Source organism: Nymphalis io, chromosome 21 (assembly GCF_905147045.1).
Source record: "Nymphalis io chromosome 21, ilAglIoxx1.1, whole genome shotgun sequence".
In the NCBI taxonomy this organism is placed as follows: Eukaryota; Metazoa; Arthropoda; class Insecta; order Lepidoptera; family Nymphalidae; genus Nymphalis; species Nymphalis io.
The window spans coordinates 1,858,164-1,885,451 of record NC_065908.1 but is presented as its reverse complement, the minus strand read 5'-3'; the positions used below and the strand labels follow the sequence as shown (position 1 = coordinate 1,885,451).

The following is a 27,288-nucleotide window of genomic DNA, read 5'->3' as shown; positions in this document are numbered from 1 at the left end:
GTTGCGCAGTACACAGATTCTGCCAACAAAGGAATCTCAGGGAACCAGACACCCTGCGAGTTTCCAGGACTTGCTGATTTAGTCAAAATTAATATTGTTTAATTTTTATGTTTTATATTCATTACATGATCGGCATCCATTTCTGTCAAATGTATTCATTTTAGTTTTAGTGAATTTAATTTTTAAATAAATTTTATTCTTTTTAAAAAGTATTTTAAAAGCTCCCGAAACTTGACTACCTACTTATGACTATATATTTATTTTGGTTCGTGTATTAAGAATACAAAAATGTTACAATTGTTGTGGTCAATGTCGCATATCACTTTCACGACCGTTTTCTATGTCATGTTTCGAATTTGTTCTTAAAATAAGCCCTACATTCATGCATACAAGTCAATTATACTGATTTAAAATTTTAAAGAAATGAAAAACTTTTTGTTTCTAAAATTTTACTAATTATAAATACAAAATTACACCATATATTGCAAAAAATAAATTAATATATATATTTTTTAAATACTTATTGATAAATATTATTAACATAATAATTATTATGATAAAAGTTATAATCTTATTGATTTGTTGTAGTATCTGTTAAAGTGTTTTTAACTAGCTTCGCTCTGCTCCACTGCTCCACTTTCATAACAATGTCTAAATCACTGAATTAGTTTTCAAGATTAGTAGTAACAAAACAAACAGACAATATTATTAAAAATAACAATGTTCATGAAGTATGAGATATGGCAAATGTTTTATCGGTCACAGATCGAATTTGATCTTTTCAACCGCTTCAGAGCATTATTCGAATTTCATTCCATTCCATTCATCTTTATTATTTCGCATCTTATACTACAATTTATGGATATTACAATTATTTATAAATAAAAATAATAAAAAAACAAGTTCAAACTATAAATTATTATTTAAAAAAATGTAAATGCACTCACAAAAATGCTTTTATTAATATATGGCCTTATTTATAAACGTTGCTTAGCGACTGTGTAGTTAAGCACTGATTTATCTCTTTCTTTCATTATTGATTTGACATTAGAAAGAAGAAGACATGGCATTGCCTAATAAATCGCCCGCTAAGCAACCTTTATAATTAAGGCCGGTACTTTTTTAAACATGACTAACCTTTAGTTAACAAAACATCGGTCAATTTGAATTATCATTGGTTGGTTTTATAATGACGTGATATGCGACCAATGAGCGTTCAGATAAAAAACAAATTACATAGTTAATTTGTCTTTGATCGACAATACGAAAATAAATCAAAAATTTTGATTAGTAAAGAATTGTATTATATGGATACCGCAATGTATATCGCAAAGCCAAGGAATCTATCGATACAATTCGCCTCGAAACTATTCCATCTGCTTTACTTCACTAATAATTACCATCGTAATTTAATCTTTTTTTTTTAATATAATTTTTTGATTGTTTTTTTTCAATAAGCATTTAAAACGATATAACTACTTTTAATGATACAGATAAAAAATAAATGGTGCATTTATTAAGCAATTTAAAAATAGAATTAGTGTTTTTGTTTAAGACTTAGATGAAGTTTTTTCAGTATTATTAAATGTTATTGGTTTTATTTCATATAAAATAAATCTGACTAGAATAAATAAATAAAGTATAAAATAATTGACTATTTAGAGAATATGAATGTTTGGACTTTGCCTTACACTTATAAGTTAAAAAAAAATCATTTGAAGTAAAAGAAAACATTATAAATACTTCTACACAAAACATATCTAACTTCATATTATGGCAGCAATTAATATTATTGTACATTTTAGAAATCTCATATCCTTCTAGAATGTTCTATAGCCAACCAGTTTTTGGCTGTCGCTTGATTGTATTGACGTCATCGATCTTCTTCCCTGGAGGGAGAACGTGTGGTGATGGAGGGATGAGTAGTTCCGTGCTAGACGAAGTAAGCAGACGTATCGTAGCATTGGGTGGTGTAGTCTAAAAAAAAACGCCTAATTAAAATTTCACGATTTAATAAAAATTAACTTCTTAACAAAATTCTATATAATAATTTGTACATATACTCATATTATATTAACAGTACCTGGCCGACCGCGCTTTGCTCGGCTCTAATAATTTGATAAAATATTATTATTATTTTTAATTGCACTTCTTTAGAAATTACGTCATAAAGATTATCTTATACAGCATAACGTTATTTAAATAAAAAATTTGAGCCATTAAATTTACCCATACAATATTGTAAGATAACTGTATCAACAACCATATACACATCATACAAACGAACACACAAACACAAAATAAATAATGTAACAAAATATATGAGTTACAATAATTTTGTCTATAAAATCGTTAAGATATTTCATTTATTTATTTTCTTTTTCTCTCGTGTATCTACGTTATTTGGTCGTAAAAATATTCCTTTTTTATTTATTATAACGTCATAACATATTACTTTTTATATTTATCTTTAAAGGCAGTGGTAGTCCTTCATTATGCCAACAGATAGCGTTTTCGTCCGACTTTTGCGTTTACAATTTATATATTAAGGGTTAATTTTTAATCCTGAATAACGGTACTAAGTATTTACAAAGTGGCTTCTGATCTTGGTTATAAAAAGATTATTTACATTTGAGCTAACGCAAGGAGGTTTTTACGATCTTTAGTAGCGAAATGGTTAATAAAAAATAAATAAAATGTTTAATTTCCTTATACAAAACCCGACATTTCACTGTTTTCTTAATATATTCGGATATTGAGTGCTTTGATAAACTAAATAAAAACGGGAATTATCAAAAAAATGAAAACTTAACTAAAAGAAATAAATAGTAATTGATTTTGCTTTAATTCTAAAGCTATATTATTAAAGACGTAACAGTATTTATTTAAATATAATTTTGTAATAAAAAAATATAAATATAAATTTATTAAGTAATAAAAACTTTTATAGGCATTTTAAATATGCTTCCTTTTTCTCTAAGTACATAGACTTATTATATAGAGATATTTTGTCTTGTCTGATTTCAAATGTATCTGAAATACACACAAGAAATAATAGCGTTCAACCAACTTTAATGTAATTATTTAAAATTTAGTGTAATTACAGGCATAAGGGACATAACATCTTAGTTCCCAAGATTGGTAGCGCATGACGGTGTAATAAGCGATGGTTAACATTTTTTACAATTCCGATGTCTATGGGCGTTGGTTACCACTTACCATCATAGTGGCCCATAATACGCTCGTCCGCCTACCTATTTTATAAAAAAAGCCTATAACCAAAGCAAAACAATTCCCAACGAACGGCCTATCTAAAGCTAAAATCCAGCAGGAAGTTTCTGAGATCATCGCGTTTAAACATGCAAATTCCAGCTTTATAACAGGTGGTATAGACAGACTACATTATCTTACCGCCATCGACGCTGGTACTGGAGACGGTGATCTGGACCTTGGCTTTGGAACTGGATGCTTGCTTGAAGCACCTAGATCTACTTCCGTTGTAGGCTTAGATAGCAGAAATATAGTTAAGTTAAAGCTAAATATATATAAAGCCGCGATTGTTTGTGATGTTTAATATTTAATTACATAAAGGGTTTAATTACATCAAATATTGCCTTTCGATTTTTTAAAAGTATATGAGTCGGTTATAAGGCTATCCTCCAATTTATAAAAAAAAAGATTGAACGTTTAAATATTGCTATTCTTCCAGACAATATAACTCATATATAAATAAGCATGACTGACTGATAATTTTGCGTTTTCATAGTATAAATGTTTTTATTTCCTGTCAAGTATAACTAACCTTAGACTTTGTATACGGCGGTGGAGGTGGTAATGCGTCTTTAATGGGTTTTATGTCGAGAGCGACTGGTCGAGCGACGGCTATAACGTCCGATGACTTATCGTTGCAATTCGGATCTCCCATCTGTCAATATTTAATTAATCAAATATCATATCTTTAATTACAGGCACAAGGGACATAACATCTTAGTTCCCAAGGTCGGTGGCGCATTGGTGATATAAGCGATGGTTAACATTTCTTACAATGCCAATGTCAATGGGCGTTGGTGACCACTTACCATCAGGTGGCCCATATGCTCGTCCACCTTCCTATTCTATAAAAATAATAATAATACCGAATTTAAAAAAACAAAACAACCTGTCTAAAAATTCTCATTTATGCCCAGAACTGTAACGTTTTACACCGATTTTTATTATATATATTATATATATTTTAATAAAAACATTCACATAATATATTATTTATTAAAGAATTCTGTGACTAATGGTCATATAATTTAATTAAACTAAGAGTTTAGTTATATTTAATAATTTAGAAAAATATGAGTATCTTCTACTAAAATATATCAACATAGTCAGCATATTTGCATTAGACAAATAAATACCGTTTTCAATGGCACATTTATTTGACTTTTGCTAACAATATAATTCGCACTTTCGAAGTCTATTAATTTAACTAAAAAAAATTAGCAAATGTCATCTCACATTGTCTGATGGTTGCTGAGGCGGCGTTTGTGGCTTCTTCTTCACCACCCGCGGAGGCGACCCGCTACCAGAGACACCCAGTGCTTTCAAAGGACTTGGCTCTAAAATTTTAATAAAGCACATCAACTATAAATTTTATAATTTGGCTAAACTGTTTGCCAGAAAATCTAGTTTTACTTCGGAATAGATTAATTTCGGTAAAATCAGATCAGATATACGTTACATTCAGAATATCTTTGGGTGACCTTAATAGTTTAATCGCCATGGATAGGCCAACCTAGTTTTGTGAGAGTTATGGGATGGATCATGAGCTTTTGCTTTTTTATTATACAATATTAACGACTATGAATATGATTCGATTCGATTACATGAATGTGACAATTCGATAATAGTTTTAACGTTTAATTGATGGATGAAAAACATATTTTCAAGGAATTTTAATTTACGCACAAAACTGCATTATTTATAGCTCCGGGAATTTACGTACCTGGTTGACATCTGTCACTTCCACTGGGGCTAACTGGTCTTAGAACAGGACTCTGACTTCCGTCTCGCTCTGATACATTTGTATTTGATACCTGGATGATTAATAAAATTTTACAATAAATTTATCTGCCAAGTCTTATGGCTAATAGATAAATAAAGATAATACACGGTACCCTGGAAGGAGTGGGGCTTGATCCTCTAGGAATAGGAGAGAGTGTCCTGCTCTGAACGCCATTTGGGGACAGGACTCTTACTTTCGGTAGTACACCACTAGGACCTGAAATTAAAAATATATTTACAAGTTCGTAAAAATAAAGTCACTATTATAAGATATATTTTTCCTTGTCAAAAAAGTAATTACAGTATCTTTCTGTCGGTACTTTTTAAATACTTTATATGTTAATTAGAAAAACAAATATTTCGCATTTTAATTATAAAAGCTATTAGTATTTTTGAATGTATGTAAACAGACAAAACGTTGTTAATTTGGATTAAAAAAAAGTCCGAAATTAGAGTATCGGGTCCTATTTGTACAGGAACGAAAAATCAATACTATTTTATTGTAACTACCTCGCGATCAATTCAACAAGTAAGACAATCCACTGATCATTGATCATTCATATATCGTAATTATATATGTATCTTCTATTTTTTGTTTTCTAAGTATCAACTTATGACAAAAAAATTTAAGAACTTTCGAAAAGTCAAATTCACGTAGAACATTTTAAAGGATTTTTGAGTAATATAGGTGGTATTGTATCGATCTCTTTTTAAATGTTTAAAAATTTCAAGTAACTTACTTAAGTTTAAGTACTTTTGTTAATATTTTCAAAACCAGATTTGAAAATATTAATAAAAGTAAAGTTAATTCATTATTTAATTCATGTTAGTATGCTAAATAGATTTTAAAATTTTTTTTTATAAGTTTTAATTTTTTAAAGTAATAAATAAAAATTCATCTTTTTCTTAATATTAATTCTTATTATTTACCTGCTTCTCCTCTCCACGGGGATCTGGGCATACTTGTACTGGAATAGTTCTGTTCCTTAATCTCAGTGGAGATATCCTTGATGAGCTCTAAGATAGTGTGACCAGGAGTCACTGGCATTTCTATTGGAGACGCTGCCCTTGAACCTGAACACATACACATGTAATAACTTATCGCTATATTATATAATCTATCACAGTAAAAAATATGCAATTTTATATAATTGAATGAGAATTCTAGCAATATACTTCTAGAAAGACTATGTCTAACGTCACGCTTAGGCATTTCTTTACATGAAAGAGAAGAAAGATGTGATGTAAAATGATAAAGAAAGAGATATATATCTTTAAAAAGGTTAACTTCTATCACGTGCACGCGCAATTTCTTTACATCATAGTTGTTTTAATGTTATAATTTAATGATTGAAGCACAAGGTTGGAATAAGCATACCGGGCATCACGGTAGCATGCGAAAGCGATCTTGTGGCGCTCCACGTTAAAACGGAAAGGGTACCGCTGGTTTTTTAGTGGGTAATCCGATGTTTGGGACGCACTCGGCACCTTGGACACCGGCGAGCCCCACATACCTCCCGCACTGTCCCCGTGGGGGAACCGCGTAACGCGTTTTTTCAGCGTTAAAAATAAATAAATAAAAAGCATACCGGGCATGGGTGAATGCATGACCAATTTCTTAGCTTCTTCGATCGCGCGCTGCAAGTTCTGCTGTTTCTTGACCGATTGCCGAGTGCGACATCGACCAATTTGAGACCTATAACAATCAAATTAATAAATAAATTGACACGAGTTTAAAAAGGACATATATATTTTGCCAGACAAAGCAAGACTTGTAATATAACGTCTGCTTCAGCAATATATATGCTTCATCAAAATACTTACGATATCCCAGTCGCAGCCAGTGTCTGATCCCACTTGGAGCCAGAAGCAGCAGCTGCAGCCATCTTGGCGATCCTCCTGAACCTGGCGAGGCTGTCCTCGTGCACAGGCTTCCCATCATCCTCCACTGACACCGGAGTCACTTGGAAGTCTTTCATTAATCGACGTTCCCAGACTTTCATACGTTTCGCGAGAACGGCTGTATCAAATATAAGCAGATTATGTGTAAGGTTATGATATTTTCTTAATTTATATACTATTTGATTTATTGCTTGAATTATTTATGAAACTACCAGTAAATAAAAAATATCAAATACAACTTGAAAATCATAAATGATACAAATAATACAATGACCAGATTCAAATCATACGGTATAAGTTATATTAGTTTAAGTTGAATTTATTTATTTTTAAATAAATAAATTTTTATGATTATTTTATGAATTTATTTATTTTTAAATAAATCTCCGTTATAGTCTTATCGCTGATTTGCACTTGTGATCTTTGGATAAAATTCGTGTTTTCTATTCACTGAGCGATTTCGGCTTAACAAGCTAGCCAGGAAAGTGAATATTATTATTCAATCGTGTGGGATACTTAAGTGTATTTAATTAATATTATCGTAATAATTACATTTTTTATCTACAAGCACTCACTCTTTTCTTTCCTGTCAGTGAACGAAACATCCATTCCATTCTTCTCGAATACTTCTAGAAGCTCATATCTTAAAGATGATACATCTCCTTTCAGCTCATTGATGTCGTCTTCTGTTACTGGATCATCGTCCATTCGTCTATGCATAGCTGATACATAACGCCATACGAGAGCGCGCATTACTGCAGTATAACGCACATCATCCTTTTCTTTCTGTTCCTGTTTAATAAATTAGTATTAATATTTATTAAGTAATTAATCAACTATTATTATTTAATCGAAATAAAAATTAAATTATTTAAGTACGCTCATTAACCCACATTTAAATCGTCATGTTAAATTATTGAATTAAATTTAAAGCTTACACCGGTTTGGAATGTAGATTCTACCGAGAAGAACCGAAATAATACATTTACTAAAAAGTTGTTATGTTTGTCTGTCGTGAAATTCCCAGTTGGAGCAGTAATTTGACACACTTATTGCCTCGTGTATAAGTTTACCATTAGTCTACTAAAATACAATTGTTTCATATATATGGTAAGAATAAGAAAAAGGTTGTGGGATCCAATAAGATGCTGAAGGCAGAGGACCAAGACTCGGCGAACTTTGGGAGAGGATTATGGCCAGCAGTGGATTGCGAGTGGCTGATGATGGATTATTTGATGGATAATTATTAATATAAATGGCCCAAATTCTTCATTATCCAATTTCTTAAAATTTAAATGACTATATGCCATAACGTCTACCTCTTTATGAGTTATCCATTTCTATCTTTTTAACAATAAAAGAATTTAATATGGATTTTAAAACTTGTTGATTTTTTTACGTTTTAAGTGTTTTTATTGATTGTCCTCTCTATTATTCAATCTCTTTAATTATAAGTAGATTATATAAATGCAAGTTTTATTTATTATATAAAATTTATCGTCTAATATTTCAACGACTTTTAATAAAACTGTATACATGCTGAGATGTAAATTAACTAAGCAATATCAGGCGGTTGCATTATCATTTTAATATACTTATACAAAGTTATAAATTATGGTTTTTTTTATTTTAATTAATAATATAAGTTCTGAAAACCTGTAAAATTTACACAATTTTGACGTAATTAGCAATAAAGTATTGGTATTATTAATATATTTTTCTTTTATTTATTATTTTACCTCTAATTTCTTTGACTGGTCCTTTTTCTTCAAGCCTAGCAGCTTCATGATGTTTTTTGGTGTCGGGAAAATATTAAAGGGAGGTGGCAGAGTAGAACTTTCTTCAAAGTAGCTCATCCAGAGACGGGTTCGGGCGAATTTCCATTCGACATCCGAATGTTCCTACAAATAATTTAAGAAGACATTTAACAACGTATTATTATTTTTGATAAACATAATTATATTAACGTGATAACGAGTAACGTGAACAGTTGAATACAATTAAATATATTAAAATCCATTTAACGGTCAATGAAATGTGTCAAATATTTCATTGTTCGTCAAATTTAGTAAAAATTAGCCAAACGACGTTTCCTATGTGTACAGAATTGATTTACGTTAAATATATCTTTGAAATTTTTAAAATAAAATAGCTATTGTTTATCAACGGATAATGGTATAAAAATAGCATTGCAATTCTGTCTTGTTAGTCTATGGACAATGATAACCACTTATTATCAGTACCTTGTTCGTTGGCCTTCCTAAAGTAAATAACCGTCTTAACGTGTCATTCATTTATTATGATTTATTAAACGATAAATATTTTTGAGTTACTACTTACATCGATCATTGCATAGGAATTAGACATCATGGCGATGAGCAAGTTTAACAAAACGATAACATTGATAACGGAGTACGATCCGAACATGAGGAGACCCCAGAAACGCGTGTAACTCTTGATGCCTGCCAGCTCAAAGTTTTCTAGGCCAACCATTCCGAAGGACGCCCAAAATAGTGACTGAGATGCTTCAAAGACACTAGTAAAATAAACAATCAATAATAAAATTACACCGATGTTATTTTGAATTAGGAAGATAAACAAAAATAAACTTTAAAAAAATATTAGAATCTACAAAACTGAATGGAAAGCATTAAAAAAATATGACAGGTATATAACTTATGTTTATTATTTTAATAAATATTTTAAAACGTTCAGATATGATTATAAAAAAATCAATTTACAGGTTCAAGGAATTGAAGACAGAATATAAAAATGGATTTATCTTTTCTTACACATCGACAATAAATGGCAGTTTAATTGTTAGAAAGATTAAGGCAAATTGCTACGATACATTTTCTAAACCCACAACTTCAATACAACGCAAGCAATAACTACAAGGTAAACACTAAACATGGTTTCAGTATGCGTGGTAGTCCATAGTAGCACGCAACGTCATACAATCTACTTCATCTATTTTCAAAGTATTCATTTTCACATTTATATCTTCTTCCAATTGAATTTGACTCTGAAGTAAATAACGTAACGCGGCATTCGCTTCATGCATCATTTGTTGGAGCTGTTCAGTGCTATGACGTAGCATTTCACATTCATAATACAATGCTTGCCCGGGAGGGTCTTTGACCAATTCTGCACCAATTCGTTGAGCCCGTCTTCCGAGCCTCGTATGTGCTAATCCAACGTGTCCTTCTTTAGCTGATAAAGCTTTCTGCAATTCCAATATATTATTTTGCATGTCAGCAATTTTTTCTGTTGTTTCGCGATGCATATCTTCAAGTTTTGCTTTAGCTCGCTTTGTTTCTTCGATACGTTCTTTAAACTCATGATTACATTTGTTATATGCACTCCAAAGATCATCAATAACTTGCTTCAGCAAAGTGTCAATAAATATACGTATAGGACGAGCACTGGTTACCTCTCTGGCGGCGGATTGAATATTTTTAGCTGAATAAGCGTTATATTCCTCAGCAGATATATTCGCTGGGTCAAGATTTGTGTAACCTTCATAAACGGCTAAACACAAATCAGTCGGTTTAAGTGATAGAGAACCTTTGTCAATATCTATTGCTGCTTGCTTATATTGAAGATCACGATCTAAAAGATATCTCGTAGATCGAAGGCGTCGCATTTGTTCGTTCAATTGTTCCAAAGCCCGCTTTAATAGGCTCTGACCTCCAAGTATTGTGATGACCTCTTGTTGCAAAGCATGTTCAACTTCATCGACAACCAAATCGATACCAATCCGTCCATCTCTAAGCATTAAACACTTTCGGCAGATATTCAAAGCATTAGTTTGCAGAGCTGCTAGACAGTCCAGCAATCGAGTTTTATAGACGCTTAAAGACTCAAGTTCAAGACAGATTTCTTTCCTTTGTAGCTGTAGTTCTTTTTTGTTGAATTCGATATCGCCTATTCTTTCTTCAATTCTATGATCAGACGTCGCTTTCATGATGGTAGCTCTCTCTGCTGTTTCTTCTCGGATTCTCTCACATTCTCCTAATATCCGGTCTGCTAATTGCTGCTGATCCTCCGTATTTCTACATCGTTGCTCGTTGCTCATTTTCCATTCGTTAAGAGTAAACTTAGCGGCTCTTGGTGGCATACAAACAAGAGACTGCTCTGCTAGTCTTGTTGTTGCCACAGGGGCTCCTATCACGTGACGTACACCGAATTGAGCTTCACCCATTTTGTTTAATATAGAATAATATAAACTTATATAATTTCTCGAAAGCAATCAAATTAAACTATCTGATACTAAAAATAAGACACCGAAATTGACAAAACAGTTTATCGCCGTGGCAACGTAATGTTCGATCAAACAAATTAGATTTTTACGGTTTCTCAAATTGTTTATGAATCCAAACAAACTAACATAAATTATAAGCATTAATAGATAATAAATTGAATATTAGTTTGGAATAAATAAAGGGAACTTTATTGGAAATAGCAGATTTATAGTTATTATTAATAAAATTTGAGACGTTAAATAAATCATATTAGCAATTTGAAGCAGATATTTCTGGCAGGAATGTTTGTAATTTAAAAAAAAAAACATCAAACTTCGTTTTTCACTTATATTCGACTAGTTTCTTTTATAAATTTGATACTGTGCAAACAGAAATCTAGTTTAACATAAGCACTTAGAACATAACTATAAAGACAGTACTCATTTCAGCAGATAATTCTAGCATAAAAATACTAACGCTTAATATCAATATACGCGCACAGCAGTGCCTTTTCAAATTCAACACAATAAAAAAAAAACTATTTTTATTACACTATATTTTAATTTAACTAGTACCTAGTTTTAATTTCATCATAAAACTCACTTTCCAAAGCTACGCCACTTCATACACGAATCGCCCGCATTATCCCAGTCTGGTAGTCCGCCGGGTAATACATAACACTTACGTTTTTCCAAGTCAGCGAAATACCATAGTAATTGGTTCAGACCTGATTGTAGTTACATATAAAACGAATACAGGTAAAGTATCTTAAATAAATTACATTCCTTTTTATATAATAAGTTTGTTTAATCGTACCAAAATACATTATTTATTATAATAGTAAAAACAACATTTGCAGCAACATATTCCGATTTCAAAATTATTGTAGTAGAAGTCTTAATCGAACCTAATTATTTAAAATGAAGGTTTTATATTACAAACTAACTTACCACAAGCGAATGCGAAGAGAACCAAACTGTAAATGAAGAAGAACTTGACGATATCTATAACCATGCGTCCTAGAGATATTTGCAGCGGTCCCAAGTGTGGATTAATAGAAAACAGATGGACCAGCTTAAGAGCACTGAAACAAAACAACATGTATAGTCAAATCGAATAATAGATCCAAGCAGATTCTTATGCATGGGTCTAATTTCACTGAATTTCTGTCACATGTGTATTCCACCAACATGCATTGGAGCAGCGTGATGGAATAAGCTCCAAACCTTCTCCTCAAAAAGAGGAGAGGAGGCCTATTGCTAAAGGCAAGCAAATGCAATGGGACATTCACAGGCTGTTACGGTATATTGATTTATAATTATATTAATAATTATATAATTTATTCTACCGCAAAATAGCAGTACTTAATATTGTCGTGCTCCGGTTTAAAGGGTGAGTGAGCCAGTGTAATTACAGGCACAAGGAACATAAAATCTTAGTTCCCAAGGTTGGTGGCGCATTGGATATGTAAGCGATGGTTGACATTTCTTACAATGCCAATGTCTAAGAGCGTTGGTGACCACTTACCATCAGGTGGCCCATATGCTCGTCCGCCTTCCTGGTCTATAAAAAAAAAATAGCGTAAAACCATTGTTTTTTTTTGGAATATCAGTCTTTAATAAGATTAATTTCAGAAATGAAGGATCATACCTGAATATATTCGCCGCTGCGAACAGCCCCTCCGCGATTAGCTGTGGGTCGAAAGCGTCCCAGTCCTCCCTTGGTATATACTTCGTTTGAGGGTCTCTTTGTATTTCTGCGTTTTGCTGTATATATGCAGCGAAACGTAATACAGCGACAGCTACGTAGAGTGAATTTCGAGTGAAGTCGATAAAATTCCACATGTTCCGGAGATAGCAACGAATGCCTTGGACGTATATTTCGTGGGTCTCTTGCCATATAAAACCTGAAAAAGAAACGTTTATCAATAAATGCTTTCGCTTTATTTCATCAATGTAAAGACCGGCACTACACATGACGTAACGGTTTATTTTTTTATTTAAAATTTTAGTCGAAAATTCATGTTTAAAAAGCTTAAACAACTGTGCTAATAACTTTACTAAATACTGACCCAAAACATAAATGCAAATGAGTATCTCCAAGTATGTTGGTCCATTGCCCCTCTGCTTTAATAGTTCTTTCTCCAAATTATTAATCATCCAATCCGGACCAAACATCTGTATTATCTTAATTTCCGCTCTTTGTGACACGAGAATCAAAATCACTATGAACAAAAAATATTATTGACAAGAGACCAAAATTTTGTTACATTTTTTAATTTAAACATTATGTATTTTTAAAATTATCTTTTTTTTTCATTTTAAGTTTGGCTCATAGCTAACCTAGAATACGCATTTTTACAATTTAAAATCCATTGGTACATCTGAACTCTCTCTAGTCGAATTTGGTTTTAAAAGTGTACATACATTTGCTTTGACTATAAGTTTAGTAGACATCAATACACAGCGCCGTAGATGATATCAGTCGCATAAAGAAATCAACTCTTAAGCGAATGGCACTTGCTAAATTCAAATGTGTACTACTACCAAAATGAAATAAATGAAAACTTACATAAAAAGAACAAATAACTCGACGCATGGATCAGGAACTTCATGAAGGGTTTTCTCATTAATTTTCCAGTTGAACAGTTCGGAGCTATCATGTATGTCATGCAGTAAAATGGAAACAATAATGCTACTCGTATGATGATCATAATCTTCTCGAAGGCACTCTTCCTACGGAAACCTGGTACACCTTCGTACCAAATTGTGGCTAACAGCTGTTGAATGTTCGGGTGAGCGACAAACTGTTGGGTAACGTTATCTTTTAATTGATTAATATTTTGTCGCTTACTTTTATCTGGTACTATTTTATGTATTCACACGAAGCCGTGTGAAAATAAGCTACTTATTTTCTATTTAATATATATTCAATTAGTAGAGATTAAAAATCATTTTTGTACACAATTAGCAGATTATGATTTTTCAATTGAACATTTAAATGTATTCACTGAAATTTCATGGCGTAAATTTCCTTATGTTGGCATACCTTTTTCTGCTTAAAGTCAATAGCCAACTCCAATCTTGCTAGTTTCATATGCTCTCCCTCCTCGAAAGGCGGCTCTTCAGGGTCATGATTCAAGATTATGGCCAGTTCCTGCGAGCTGCGAGACTGATCTAGGAGATCAACAGCGAACTTTTGTGCTTTGCGGCGAAGTTCTAGATATTCGGCTTTACTTTCCTATTGGAATATTATATAAACTTTTTTGTAAATTCTTCGCAAATCAATAATATTTTAGATTTAAAGAAAACTATATACACTTAAACTTAATTTTGTAACAACATATGTTTAGAAATAACATTTAATGACCTGTTCAGTAAAAGCCAAATTCCTTAACTCCCAAGACAGTTGGAAAGCGGTGAGGATGGGGTCAGTAGCAGACAGCGCGATAAGAGACGGTGATGCCAGCGCTCTGTAAGCGTTTAAACGAGCCATAGAATGACGGAGAGAATCCTCGTTTGTTTCCCGAATACATTCATCGCAGCCACATCTGTAAACATTGTTTATTTTTTACTTTCATTCAAGCTAATAATATATAAATTATTCAAAGTATTTTTTTTAATAATGAGTTTAGATTGACATCAAAGTAAATCTATGTTTTTGTCATAAAACTGTGTATCAATGGAAAATTATTGGGTTTTGGTTTCAATAAGCTCTTAATAGCAGCCTGAAGTTTGGAAGTTTGACAGTGTTACCTACACATGCTTCAGACAGCACGTAAATCCGTTGAAGCCGTTGGATTATATTTAAACAAGATTTGACATACGAAAGAGAAGACACGACATTGTTTAATGACTCGTTAAGCAAAGGTGAGGTGAGGTAAGTGAGGCCGCTAGAAATTTAAGTTATACAATTACCTTATATCATGAGGATCAGGTAATGTAGCGCCTCGATCGAGTAGAATCTTAATAATTTCATAATTGTTCTTATGAGCCGCCAACATCAGAGGCGTAATATCCGGTGTAAACATGGCTGTGTTCGGATCTATTTTTTGCCAACTCTAAGTAAAGAAAAAAATAATTACAAAACTATAAAAAATAAATCTTCATCGAAACATAACTAGATTAAGACACTTCTCGTCGACAATATTTATTTGCTATGTATTAAATTTATAAATTTTATGATTGAATCATTAAACTGAATAAAAACTTCTTAGAGCTTTTACAAGCGATTATTTTAAAACGTTATAACTTCAAAACATTATATAATATAAATCAATGATAAATAGCAACTATGTATATTGTATTTACTATATGTTTATTTCTACTATAATAAATTGTTATCAAGCTATTTAATACAAAAACAGCTTTTAACATCTTACATAAGGTTCAGGGTGCTTATGTATTAATTCCTCATGCTCAAGCAATAGTTCAACAGCTTCCACGAACTCGGCATTAATGGCTTGTAATAGAGCATCCCTCGTAGCCACACCCATGACTACCAACAGTTCCACCATCTCCAGATTCTCACCGTCGATAGCCAGGGTCAAGGCACCACGGCCGAGAGCGTCCACGCAGTTAATATCTATGTCCTCCTTGCAATGCGCTTTTTGAATCATTCTATAAATAAAAAATAAAGTCACATAGGATAACAATTATTCAACATATGCCCCTTACTAAATGTTAATGTGGTATTATATACAGGGTTACAGGGTAATATGTCACGATCCTTTTAAAGGTTTATAGTTCAGGACAATAGCTATCAAATGACCCCCAAAATGCTTATGCAAAAGTGTATCGTTTTCGAGTTATTAATTTTTTTTAATATTTTTTTTATTTAAAGGATGTTTAAGATTCTAAAATTCAATAAAAAAAAATCAACGTATTTTCCCTATTTTTTTTGTATTTCTTCCTAGGGTACATCCTAGTTAATAATAACCAGTTATAAAACAAAAACAATCTTCAAGCATTTTTAAATTACAGATCCAAAACTGTACAACTTTTCGATTTTTAATTTTGATTCTTTAAGTTACTCGCAATTTTTTTGTAAAAATCACTATGGCTCTTATCGTGCGGATCATTTTAAAAACATCTGCGTTTCCTTAGCTATCCATCGGTACATAAAAAGTACAGTAACAATCATAAACTCAGGAGAAAATTAGATAACAAAGAGACCAGATAGGAAATTCTAAGAAATGCTATTGTTAAGAAATTAAATCTGGATCAAAGACAAAAGGACCTCAATGCAAAGTAGTTAAAGATTATTTTTAATAGGGGTAATAGGTAAAAAAGGAGAGATAAACCAGAGCTGTTTGTGGAATACTATTATCAATTCCTTTGAATTTACCGTCATTTTTTCTAATTTCCTTTTATCTCATTTCTTTTAGGAATAAGAGTAATAAAACCTTGTCGGGGTACATAATACTCACTGTACTTGCACTGCTCGTATAGTGTGGACGCGCTTTAGTGAATATTCATCTCTTAAATTTTTAAAAAAAAACCGCTTCGTTTACTGGACTCTGTTTCTTACAACTTCGTGACTCGGCTAGCTAAAAGGAATTTGTGATTTGTGTTTATGATAACTTGGCGCGTAAAAAGGACTATTATGGCTGCAGAACAAAATTCTTCTCGTCGTCCGTACTCTAATGAGGAATACGCTGACATTTTATTTTGCTATGGATATTGTAACGGTGACGCCGCAGCTGCTCGTCGTGAGTATAATCGTCGATTTCCGGATCGCCGGACACCTGACAATAGTGTCTTTATTGGTGTGTATCGTCGAATTAGAGAAACTGGTCGCGTGCAAAGGAGACAATCTGATTCCGGACGCCCTCGTGTCCGTTCTCCAGATGAAGAAGATGTAATTATTCGTCATTTTCGAGAGGACCCTACAGTTTCCACCAATATTGTGGCAAACCGACTGGGCGTATCTCAATGGAGAGTCTGGTTTACTGTCCACGCGGCTGGATTGTATCCCATTACACACCCGTACACGTGATTGAAGAAGGAGATCCTGCAAGACGTTTAGATTTTTGCCGATTTATGCTACACTGTGATGCAGAAAATCCCAATTTTTTGAGAAAAATTTTATGGACAGACGAGTCAAAGTTTGACAAAGATGGTATTACTAACTACCACAATATTCGATATTGGTCTCAAAAAGAACAGGGAAACCCTCACAAAAAGCGATTAAGCGGTTCCCAAAGACGTTTCTCGGTAAACGTCTGGATGGGGATTATCAATGATAATCTTATTGGGCCACATTTCCTACCTGATAACTTAAATGGTGAAAGTTATGAAAGCTTGCTTAGAGAAATCCTGCATGAGTTACTCGAAAATGTTTCGCTGACACTTAGGCAGAGAATGATATTCCAGCATGATGGTTGCCCCGCACACTTTCGAATGTCCGTAAGACAGTGGCTAGACAGCAATTATCGTAATAGATGGATTGGCAGAGGAGGACCAATCCCATGGCCAGCGAGAAGTCCAGATTTGACTCCGATGGACTATTATGTCTGGGGGCATATGAAAAGCCTGGTTTATGATGTTTCACCAGTACAAACAATTGAAGAACTCAAAACAAGAATAATGAATGCTGCAAATTCTATTCGACATAGCTTGAGTAGTGTTGTAGTAAAAAGTGAATTAAGAAAAAGAATGCGTATTTATATACGAAATAGGGGATCTCATTTTGAACACGAATTATGAATAATAAACAGTGTAATTTCGAAAGTATGGAGTAACTAAAAAGATTAAGTATTTTGTTTTTGATTTAAATTCAAAATTGCAATGACAGCTCTGGTTTATCTCTCCTTTTTTACCTATTACCCCTATTAAAAATAATCTTTAACTACTTTGCATTGAGGTCCTTTTGTCTTTGATCCAGATTTAATTTCTTAACAATAGCATTTCTTAGAATTTCCTACCTGGTCTCTTTGTTATCTAATTTTCTCCTGAGTTTATGATTGTTACTGTACTTTTTATGCACCGATGGATAGCTAAGGAAACGCAGATGTTTTTAAAATGATCCGCACGATAAGATCCATAGTGATTTTTACAAAAAAATTGCGAGTAACTTAAAGAATCAAAATTAAAAATCGAAAAGTTGTACAGTTTTAGATCTGTAATTTAAAAATGCTTGAAGATTGTTTTTGTTTTATAACTGGTTATTATTAACTAGGATGTACCCTAGCAAGAAATACAAAAAAAAATAGGGAAAATACGTTGATTTTTTTTTTATTGAATTTTAGAATCTTAAACATCCTTTAAATAAAAAAAATATTAAAAAATTAATAACTCGAAAACGATACACTTTTGCATAAGCATTTTGGGGGTCATTTGATAGCTATTGTCCTGAACTATAACCCTTTAAAAGGATCGTGACATATTACCCTGTAACCCTGTACATAATTATATATTATCATACTTGGTGGTAGGGCTTTGTGCAAGCCCGTATGGGTAGGTACTACCCACTCATCAGCTATTCTGCCGCGACATAATTATTTATTTCTACCAGTATAAACAAATTGGCAATACAAAAATAAGCACCACTGACTAAATTATTACAATCCACGTGAATAATCAAATAATTAACAATTGTTTTCGATACGAGCTCACGATACAATCGGATTAGTGAATTTGTTACAATTACATTTTCAACCATTGTATCTCGCTACAAATGCAATTTGCATCTAATCAACATTTACCAATTAAAAGGGACATTAAAAATTAAACATTAAATGTGTGAATTGATTTAAAATTATATATACGTTGAAATTAAGATGTAATTTAAGTTATGCATTACATGTAAATAAATATTTTTTATTGTATTTGAATTACTTATGGTTGATATTTCTTACAATGTATATGGGCTATCGATCGAAGACACGACATCGTTTAACTAATCACGCGCTATACAACGTTTATTAGTAAAGCTTTAAGATATTACATTAAAAAAACTTATAAATATTAAAAATACTATCACAATATAATAATAATAATAATGTCTTCCAAACCAATTTTGACCTCGGCGGCCAATCTCAAAAGTGATTAGCCAACTACGCAGGAGATATTATAGTGCACAAGTATGTATGCAAACACAGGTGCACTCTCTCTTCCCTCACTCTCATAATCCGATGGGACACGACTGGATAGAGTTCAGGCGCAGGACCAACGGCTTTCCGTGCTTTCCGAGGCAGGAGTGTACACACTTCCAACTTCCAGACTCCGGGATGCTACTGAGAATTTTCTGACAGAAAAACTCAATTACTTTTTATTGGCCCGACCTGGGAATAGAACCCAGAATCTCCGGGTCTGCGGCCTTACATCAAGTCACTACACCAATGAGGCAGTCAATAACAATATAATAAAAATAATAAAAAAGTTATTCTTGTAATACTACAAGCAGCAGAAACATGCAGTTGGTTAATAAACCGATTATTTTTATAAATTTAAATAACGCAAAGCCACAGGATTTATTTAGAATAGCTATCGTGGGCGTTCATGGCTCGCATATTATTCTAAAACTAGTTTTTTAAGAGCAATGACGCGTTGCATCAATTAATCTCATAAGGCTACGCGATCGAACTAATCCGATTTTTAAACGTCAGTGTTATATAAATTTCATTACGACTATAATTTAAATTTACTATACGTAGGTTTTTTTACAAATATATAGGAATTTATAAAAAAACATGTAGAAGTAATATTATATTCAAAATTAAACCTTAATTTATTAATTAAACCTTATTAAATAAGGGTTTTAACGAGATTTTTAACTCTAACGGTACATCGGGCGAAATAATAACAAACGTATGAAATAAATTATTTTTTAAAGTCGGGTCTTACGAGCACTTTGGTATCGTCATTTTACAAGGTTAATTTTAATATAAAGTTACACCGGTTCGGAATATAGATTCTACTGAAAAGAAAAAAATCGATAGTCATTCTTTTTCATCAAACAAAATAGATATACATGTAATAAAAAAGAAAATTTATGTATTCCGTATGATCACATTTATATAATCCTGTACAGTATAATAAGGCTTATTATTAATATTTTAACATGACTTAAATTAAATTTAAACATACAAAAGTAATTTTTTAAATGAACAAATTAAAAACGTTAAAACTCAGTAGAGATTCCTTCGTTTCAAGTGTGTATATCCACTGAGCCATCCGATTTCTCGTCCACGTTCTTTTGACTAATTTATATGACACCCTTCCAGTTTTGCACTGGGACACGAAAAAGCTAGTTACGCCACTGCGTATACAAATAATGACAGTTAATAAACTACGACATTGAAATATTATAACGAATTCACAAACCTATACATATATAGTAGTTTAAGATATCTGTTTTTATTAATTTTAATTTTATTTCATTCAATTCTGCCGCTCTCTGAATATTCGTTTGGCAAAAGTCAGTCATCATGATATCATATCGACATATTTTTTAATAATAAAACAAATTTTGTTAAACTTTCGAAAGATCTCATTAATCGGACTCAGTTTATAAATGCTATACTCATTTTGGTTTTATAATTTGTTATCTAGAAAAAAAAGTAAGTAACAGCCTGTAAATGTCCCACTGCTGGGCTAAGGCTTCCTCTCCCTTTTCGAGGGGTTTGGAGCTTATTCCACCACGCTGCTCCAATGCGGGTTGGTGGAATACACATGTGACAGAATTTCGATGAAATTAGACACATGCAGGTTTCCTCACGATGTTTTCCTTCACCGAAAAGTACAAGATGAATTATAAACAGAAATTAAGCACATGAAAATTCAGAAGTGCTTGCCCGGGTTTGAACCGACGTTCATCGGTTAAGATTCACGCATTCTTACCACTGGGCCATCTCGACTTTGTTTATGACTTTGTTATCTAATATTATTAAAATAATTTTGTTGTTTTTATGTTGTTTTTTTTTAATTTGTTTAATTCTGTTGTATTAGTGGTTAAGATTTGATTTTAATTTATATAGGTTAGTTTGGTTTATTTATATTATTTATTTGGTTATATATAATGAATGTTATTTACGCCTTTAAAGACGTATCACTTCATAAGAGTATCTGTTTAAGTTGTTAATTTTAAGTGTTTAGTGATAAGTTGATGGTGTAGCTATCTCAATAAATAAATAAATAAATAGATCATTCATTAATATTTTTTTATAATATCATTCAATATAACAAACGTACCTTCTTACATTCGCCATATCCCCCCGTTCCACGGCTAGAAGATATTTTTTCTCTTCAAGGGTTAAGGTTTGGGGCAGCGACGGTAACTTCACCGACCGCCTTGTGATGCCGGTATCACCCTGTTTTAAAAATAATTCAATAATTTTTCCTTGTTATATATTTTATAGTTGTAATAATATAATAACATTTAAGAAATAAACAGTTTAAGTACGCTGTATAAGGTTCTATGTAATGTCAAATTTAATAAAAATAAAAATAAAAGTTAACACTATAAATGAACTGCATATTTATAAGAACAGATTATAATATTAAAGTTATATATAATATATAATATTAAAAGCCTTGATGTCACGTGAAATCAATTTCATTTACATTTGAGATTGTTAGACTAACAGACTTCTTACACATATATTAAATTATGAAGCCAATGCGATTACAAACATACAACACGTGACAATTTACAATATTATTATTATACTCTTGAAATATTGTTTGAAGGGCGAACTGGTTGGGATTTAGTTTTACTTATCATATTTACTTTTAAACATAGTACATACATTCCTTTATGTACATTGTAAATTTAAATTATAATAACTTGAAATACTAAATAAATTAAGTTATCTTTGTGTTATAAAGAAGAAGATCTTTACAAAAAATATCAATATATTTTTTTGCTTTTTTGCTTGTATTGTAGCTTTGCTTACGTTGGATTATAAAGTGTTACAAATTGATTAAGGTTATATGCCATTTTGATACATGTATCCTTTGAATATTATAATGATTGTAGCGAATATCGCATATCACTTTCTGACATTTCACGATTAAGTTCTTAGTTTGTTCTGATGAACCAATTGTTCCCTTTGTACAGAATAACTACAAATTGTAAGAGATCATCGATTATAGAGGGTAGAGGTTCCAAAAAATACTTTTCAGGAATATTATTACTGAACAAGAATATTATTAAGAACAATTTATTTATAATCTTCTATAAAGAAATTGTTCTTTGTATGTATACTACTATTGACAAATTTTAATATACTTATTTATAGTTAAAAATCTTTTATAGATATATATATATAAATAAAAAATAACTACTAGCTTAATAACAAATTTATTTACTTAGCTTATTGTTTCATTATTAAGAAACGTTGCCTTGTTCTTATATTTAATTAAAAATAAATTGTGTTTGAACAGATTTATTTAATTTTAATATTTAAATTAAATAAACAACACAATAATACCTATAATTAAATAAAATAATATGAAATATTTCAACTTACGCATTCTAAATCTTTTCCGTCACCCATTGTAATTATCGGCTGTTTAATAGAGATGAAGGGCTATGCATCCCCGCAGGCTAAATCTATACGAGAAACATAATTATTTCATTAACAATAGGAATGCAGACAAACAAACAGACTAAGGTACTTGAAAACAGTATATAAACTCAAGCGAAAGATAATAGAAGGTATTTCTGGATTTTTTTAGCATTTATATGTTTTCAAAGAATTTTTGAGGTAGTTATAATGCCGCTGCCAGAACAAAGTCGTATACCGTTGTCTAATGTGTAAATATACACGGAAAGCATGTACACATGCTTAACTTTAATTATATTTTAACACACCTATTGATCTAAAAAAAATATTCATATGTAGATACTCTGGATTTTTATTTTTTATTTTAGTTGGTTCTCCTAAAATTCCTTTATTTGTCATTTAATTCAAAAATGAATTTATGATAATACTAAATTAGGTTCGAAGCCCGCATTAATTTTATTTTATTACGAAATCCTACTTTCGTATCCATCGGGTACTTTACATTAGTGGCTTTATATTTAGAATATGATTATATATCTGGACTAATAAAGCTGGTTTTATCCTATTATCCATAAATCCAATATCAAAGCGAGATGACATACCAGCTTAAACGTCAGAATTATATTGGCAGAATATTTTGAGCTTTAATTTCAATAAATAAAGCATTAAAAAAAGATGTGTCAAAAAAATCGATTATTCCATTTTCGAACGCAGTTTCAAACCTCATTCGTACAATAACATTCCGTTAATCCCCTATAATAAGCCCACCTGTTATAATTAGATTACAAGTATTCAGTCAAATTGCCTACACCAGCCATTATAGAACTTCTAGTATGAACGATGTTGATGACCTAATTTTGGGTTAAGATGTCATGGTAATTATGTAATTAGTAGATACATGTCTTTAATATCTATAATTAGTATAAAACAACGCTAATCTTATATACTTGTATTCAAAAACGAGTTTTAACGTACTTATGCATCAAAATTGTATTTTCTTATCGCCACACGAACTCAATTTTCAACACGCAAATGTCGTAATAACCGATTAAGATTGTTTTGCTAAGAATATCAACTCATATCGATATCATTAAGTATTTCAGCGTTCACTAACAATAGTGTACTTGGGAAACAAAATTACAGGCAAAATATCTTTTTCAGCTGGCTCGCTTTACAAATACCATTATATACATTTTTGTAAATAATCTTTTTAATTTACTATAGTGTGTTTTAGGATTACATGCACGATGTATTTACTTGTAATTAATCTTTCTTTTTATGCATTTTACACAATGTCCCCAAATAACAAGGTACGCAGCGTACAAGCGAACGATTAGCGTACAACTATAATTCAGACATAATGTAGTGGTGTTGAAAAAAACGCATGCATTTTGGCCCTAACAACGTAATGTGTGGAATTCAATTCAAACTCTTTTATTCGATATTAGCTATGCCCGAGAATTCAATTTGTAATTAAGTGTACATACATACATATGCGCTAGCGTATAAAGCAGCTCGATAGCGCTTTTTCTTCTAGCTTACTTTACAAGTAGTTCTTTAAGCCGTATCATTTTAAATTTGTAAAGTTCTTAATTTTAATTTTACTATTTATATTAGCTGTTACTTAGTTGTATGGGATGGATGCTGTGGTTTCCTATAATTGAGGGAGCACATAGACGCATAATGTATTTAAAGCTTACATGTATTCCTTGTTGTCCTATCAAAATAAAATAAAAATAAACAAATACCTTTATTTAAGAATGTAATCTTATTATTATTGAAATAAAATACTCTATGTTGCTTCTGGATAAAGAAGCCCTTTAATGGTAAGTAATTATTAAAGTGACTTCAGTAATTAAAGAGTTCATCGATTACAAACAAACAAGTCTTTTCCCTTTATAATATTCATGTATAAGAATCAGATTAGTGTATATTATATTATGTAAGGTATTATATCTAGGTTTTATAGTTAAAGTAAAAATTACCACTGACTTGGAAAATAATATTCTGTGGTCTAGAATATTTTAACACACCTAATGTTATCAGCTGTGACTTGTCTAAATCAGGGATTCCCTGAGTGGACGATATCGGTTTCCCAGGGGTCGACATAAACGAAAACTGGTTTTGGGGGTCAACGAGGTCTAAAAGTCGACCCCTATCAATTAACACAAGTTCTTATTTGAAACTTTCAAGATACTCTATAAGTTTTGTAAAGTGTACCAACTTGGTATAAGAATGTCTAATATTTAAGTAGGAAGTATCATTATACTTTACTATCAGAAGTAGTATTATACTTTTTTACTGGTGGTAGGGCTTTGTGCAAGCTCGTCTGGGTAGGTACCACCCACTCATCAGATATTCTACCGCAAAACAGCAGTACTTGATATTGTTGTGTTCCGGTTTAAAGGGTGAGCGAGCCAGTGTAATTACAGGCACAAGGGACATAAAATCTTAGTTCCCATGGTTGGTGGCGCATTGGATATGTAAGCGATGGTTGGCATTTCTTACAATGCCAATGTCTAAGGGCGTTGGTGACCACTTACCATCAGGTGGTCCATATGCTCGTCCGCCTTCCTATTCTATAAAAAAAAAAGTCCTGGTTGCAACGCAACATTGAAACACAGTATAAAACACAGTTCTTTGTAGAACATTGCTTTGATTTGAAAAATACCTTATCGCTTTTCCATCATCATACCTAGTCGAAAAAGGCTTTGACAAAACAAAGAAACCTTTTAAAAATCAACGAAAGCGGAGAAAAACTAAGGCTGCAACTCAGCAATACTGAACCGGATTTAGCTAGATTGGCAGAAAGTCACCAGGTTTATCCATCACATTGAATTTTTTTTTTTTTTACTTTGCAATTTTTTTATATATTTTTTTAATTACTATTTTTACGTATTCATAATTATTATTATTTACACTTGATATTAACTGAATTTAATGTCTATTTATTTTGTTAAATTTTAATGAGAAAATGATGTCAAGCTTACTCACTTAACCAACCGCAAAGTTTTTAAATTGATAAGTATTTTTTATGAATAGGAAAAAAACTTGAGATGGGATTTTTAAAGTAATTTAGGCTAAGTTAGACACTCCGTCTTAGGTATGGGTATATTTTGGAAAAAGGGTTTCTTGCCCAAAATAGCTTGGGAAACCTTGGTGTAAATAAATACCTTACTAGATGAAAATATATTTGATTATTTATAGTACAAAATAATACAAGAAACTTTACAAGAGTATTATATTATTTATTCACAGAATATATTTATGGTCAATAAAAGTTTTTTTTTCGCTATACATACATATACATACATATATCGTATATTGTTATGAATAGAAGGAACTCTATAGCCATCAGAATCTTTCACGATTGGGAAATTACTTGGATTATTGACCAGGGGATATCTTATAAATATTAATATTAAAAAGTTGGGAGATTAAAGTATATCAGGCCTATTTTAAAAATTATTTATGCTTTTGATAGCACACAGACTCAGGAATGTAGAAAGAAAATCAAAAATATTTAAAAAAAAATACCTAAGGAGCGGAGTACTGTAAACCACAATCTATTAACTATTAACTTTTATTATTTAAGTAATTTTATCTTCATTTACCTTTTACTGCACTGAATGTAGCGTTTGTGTTGGCAGCATATGTACAAGGCGGAGACTGAAAAGCAGCCTAGTTGAGACTACGACCTTTTCACCAAATTATCAATTATCATATTGTTAACTCTTTTTTTATAGTTTTGTACCTTAATTTTTTTTTTGTCTTTGTTTCTTTTTGGTGAATAAAGTTATTTATTATTATTAAACTATAATGGTTTTATACTACTTAGGGAGGTGCAACTGGTTAGGTACCTATTTATGTACTCATGTGTATAAAATTGGATGATAGGTAAATGCATATTATTTGACGTACAGGACTATAAGTTATTAATGTAGATTTTTAATAGTTTATATTAAACTGACAAATTTTATTAAATTTAAAATTCTACACACCTTATCAATATTTAAGTTGTTTTTTTTTTAAATTAAATATGGCGTATTCCATATGTTCCAGTACCAAATTCATATTTTCATAACGATTTGCGTTTGTTTACATTATTAATTAAATGTATATTTTAACAACTTTGTAAACAGATAAAAAACAAACCTAAATTTAATCATATAGAAAATATTAGGTCAAGTACTATTGAAATAGATAATAAATAATAAAAGCAAAAACCTTAAAGTTAGGTTAATACTTACAATGCGCTGCGGCTGACGCGACACACTCCAGCGCGCAACAAAAAACCTACCACTTATATACAACCCCCAGTAATCCTATTAGGAATCACATCGGCTTGTAGTTCACTCTTTATTCACGTTCCTTGACGTAGATTACAGCTTTGCAATAACGTGATGCTGAGTGAATCACGTTTTATTTCAGGAGTAAAAAATCTTTGTAATCAAAACAAAAACCAAATATTATATTCCTTTAAATCCCTTATTAAAAAATAACGACTTTTTTTAAATAAGTCTTTGCCTGTTTATGGACCTGTGTTAGAATTGTTAAAAAATATATAAGTAATTTTAATGA

At 31.4% G+C, this 27,288-nt stretch overlaps 1 protein-coding gene across 3 annotated transcripts; it reads right to left on the bottom strand.

Moving 5' to 3' along the window:
* Positions 1 to 479: 479 nt before the first annotated feature.
* LOC126776746 (transient-receptor-potential-like protein) lies at positions 480 to 26,981 on the bottom strand. 3 transcript variants are annotated; one of them, XM_050499471.1, is made up of 24 exons: positions 26,958 to 26,981; positions 22,672 to 22,754; positions 21,392 to 21,510; positions 15,580 to 15,817; positions 15,116 to 15,258; positions 14,568 to 14,748; positions 14,247 to 14,438; positions 13,770 to 14,004; positions 13,270 to 13,422; positions 12,849 to 13,104; positions 12,149 to 12,282; positions 11,802 to 11,925; positions 9,295 to 9,490; positions 8,694 to 8,855; positions 7,530 to 7,746; positions 6,877 to 7,072; positions 6,642 to 6,748; positions 5,983 to 6,126; positions 5,166 to 5,269; positions 4,994 to 5,084; positions 4,507 to 4,607; positions 3,803 to 3,925; positions 3,412 to 3,504; positions 480 to 1,977 (listed from the first exon to the last, which is right to left on the bottom strand). In XM_050499471.1, exons 2-24 carry the CDS (start codon positions 22,696 to 22,698, stop codon positions 1,831 to 1,833), a joined length of 3,483 nt encoding a protein of 1,160 aa, XP_050355428.1. In that variant the 5' UTR covers positions 22,699 to 22,754; positions 26,958 to 26,981; the 3' UTR covers positions 480 to 1,830. The 3 variants fall into 3 exon arrangements, with proteins under 3 accessions (XP_050355428.1, XP_050355430.1, XP_050355429.1); XM_050499472.1 differs by having other exon boundaries at positions 1,839 to 1,977; positions 3,402 to 3,504; XM_050499473.1 differs by lacking the exons at positions 21,392 to 21,510; positions 22,672 to 22,754; positions 26,958 to 26,981 and having other exon boundaries at positions 15,116 to 15,242; positions 15,563 to 15,692.
* Positions 26,982 to 27,288: the final 307 nt, after the last annotated feature.

Excerpts from the sequence above, each read along its gene's own strand:
- LOC126776746 (XM_050499471.1), bottom strand. The coding sequence starts at position 22,698 with ATGGGTGACGGAAAAGATTTAGAATGC. Across the intron at positions 6,749-6,876 it reads CTGGCTGCGACTGGGATATC|GTCTCAAATTGGTCGATGTC; the intron begins GTAAGTATTTTG and ends TGATTGTTATAG. Across the intron at positions 3,926-4,506 it reads CTCAGCAACCATCAGACAAT|ATGGGAGATCCGAATTGCAA; the intron begins GTGAGATGACAT and ends AAATATTGACAG.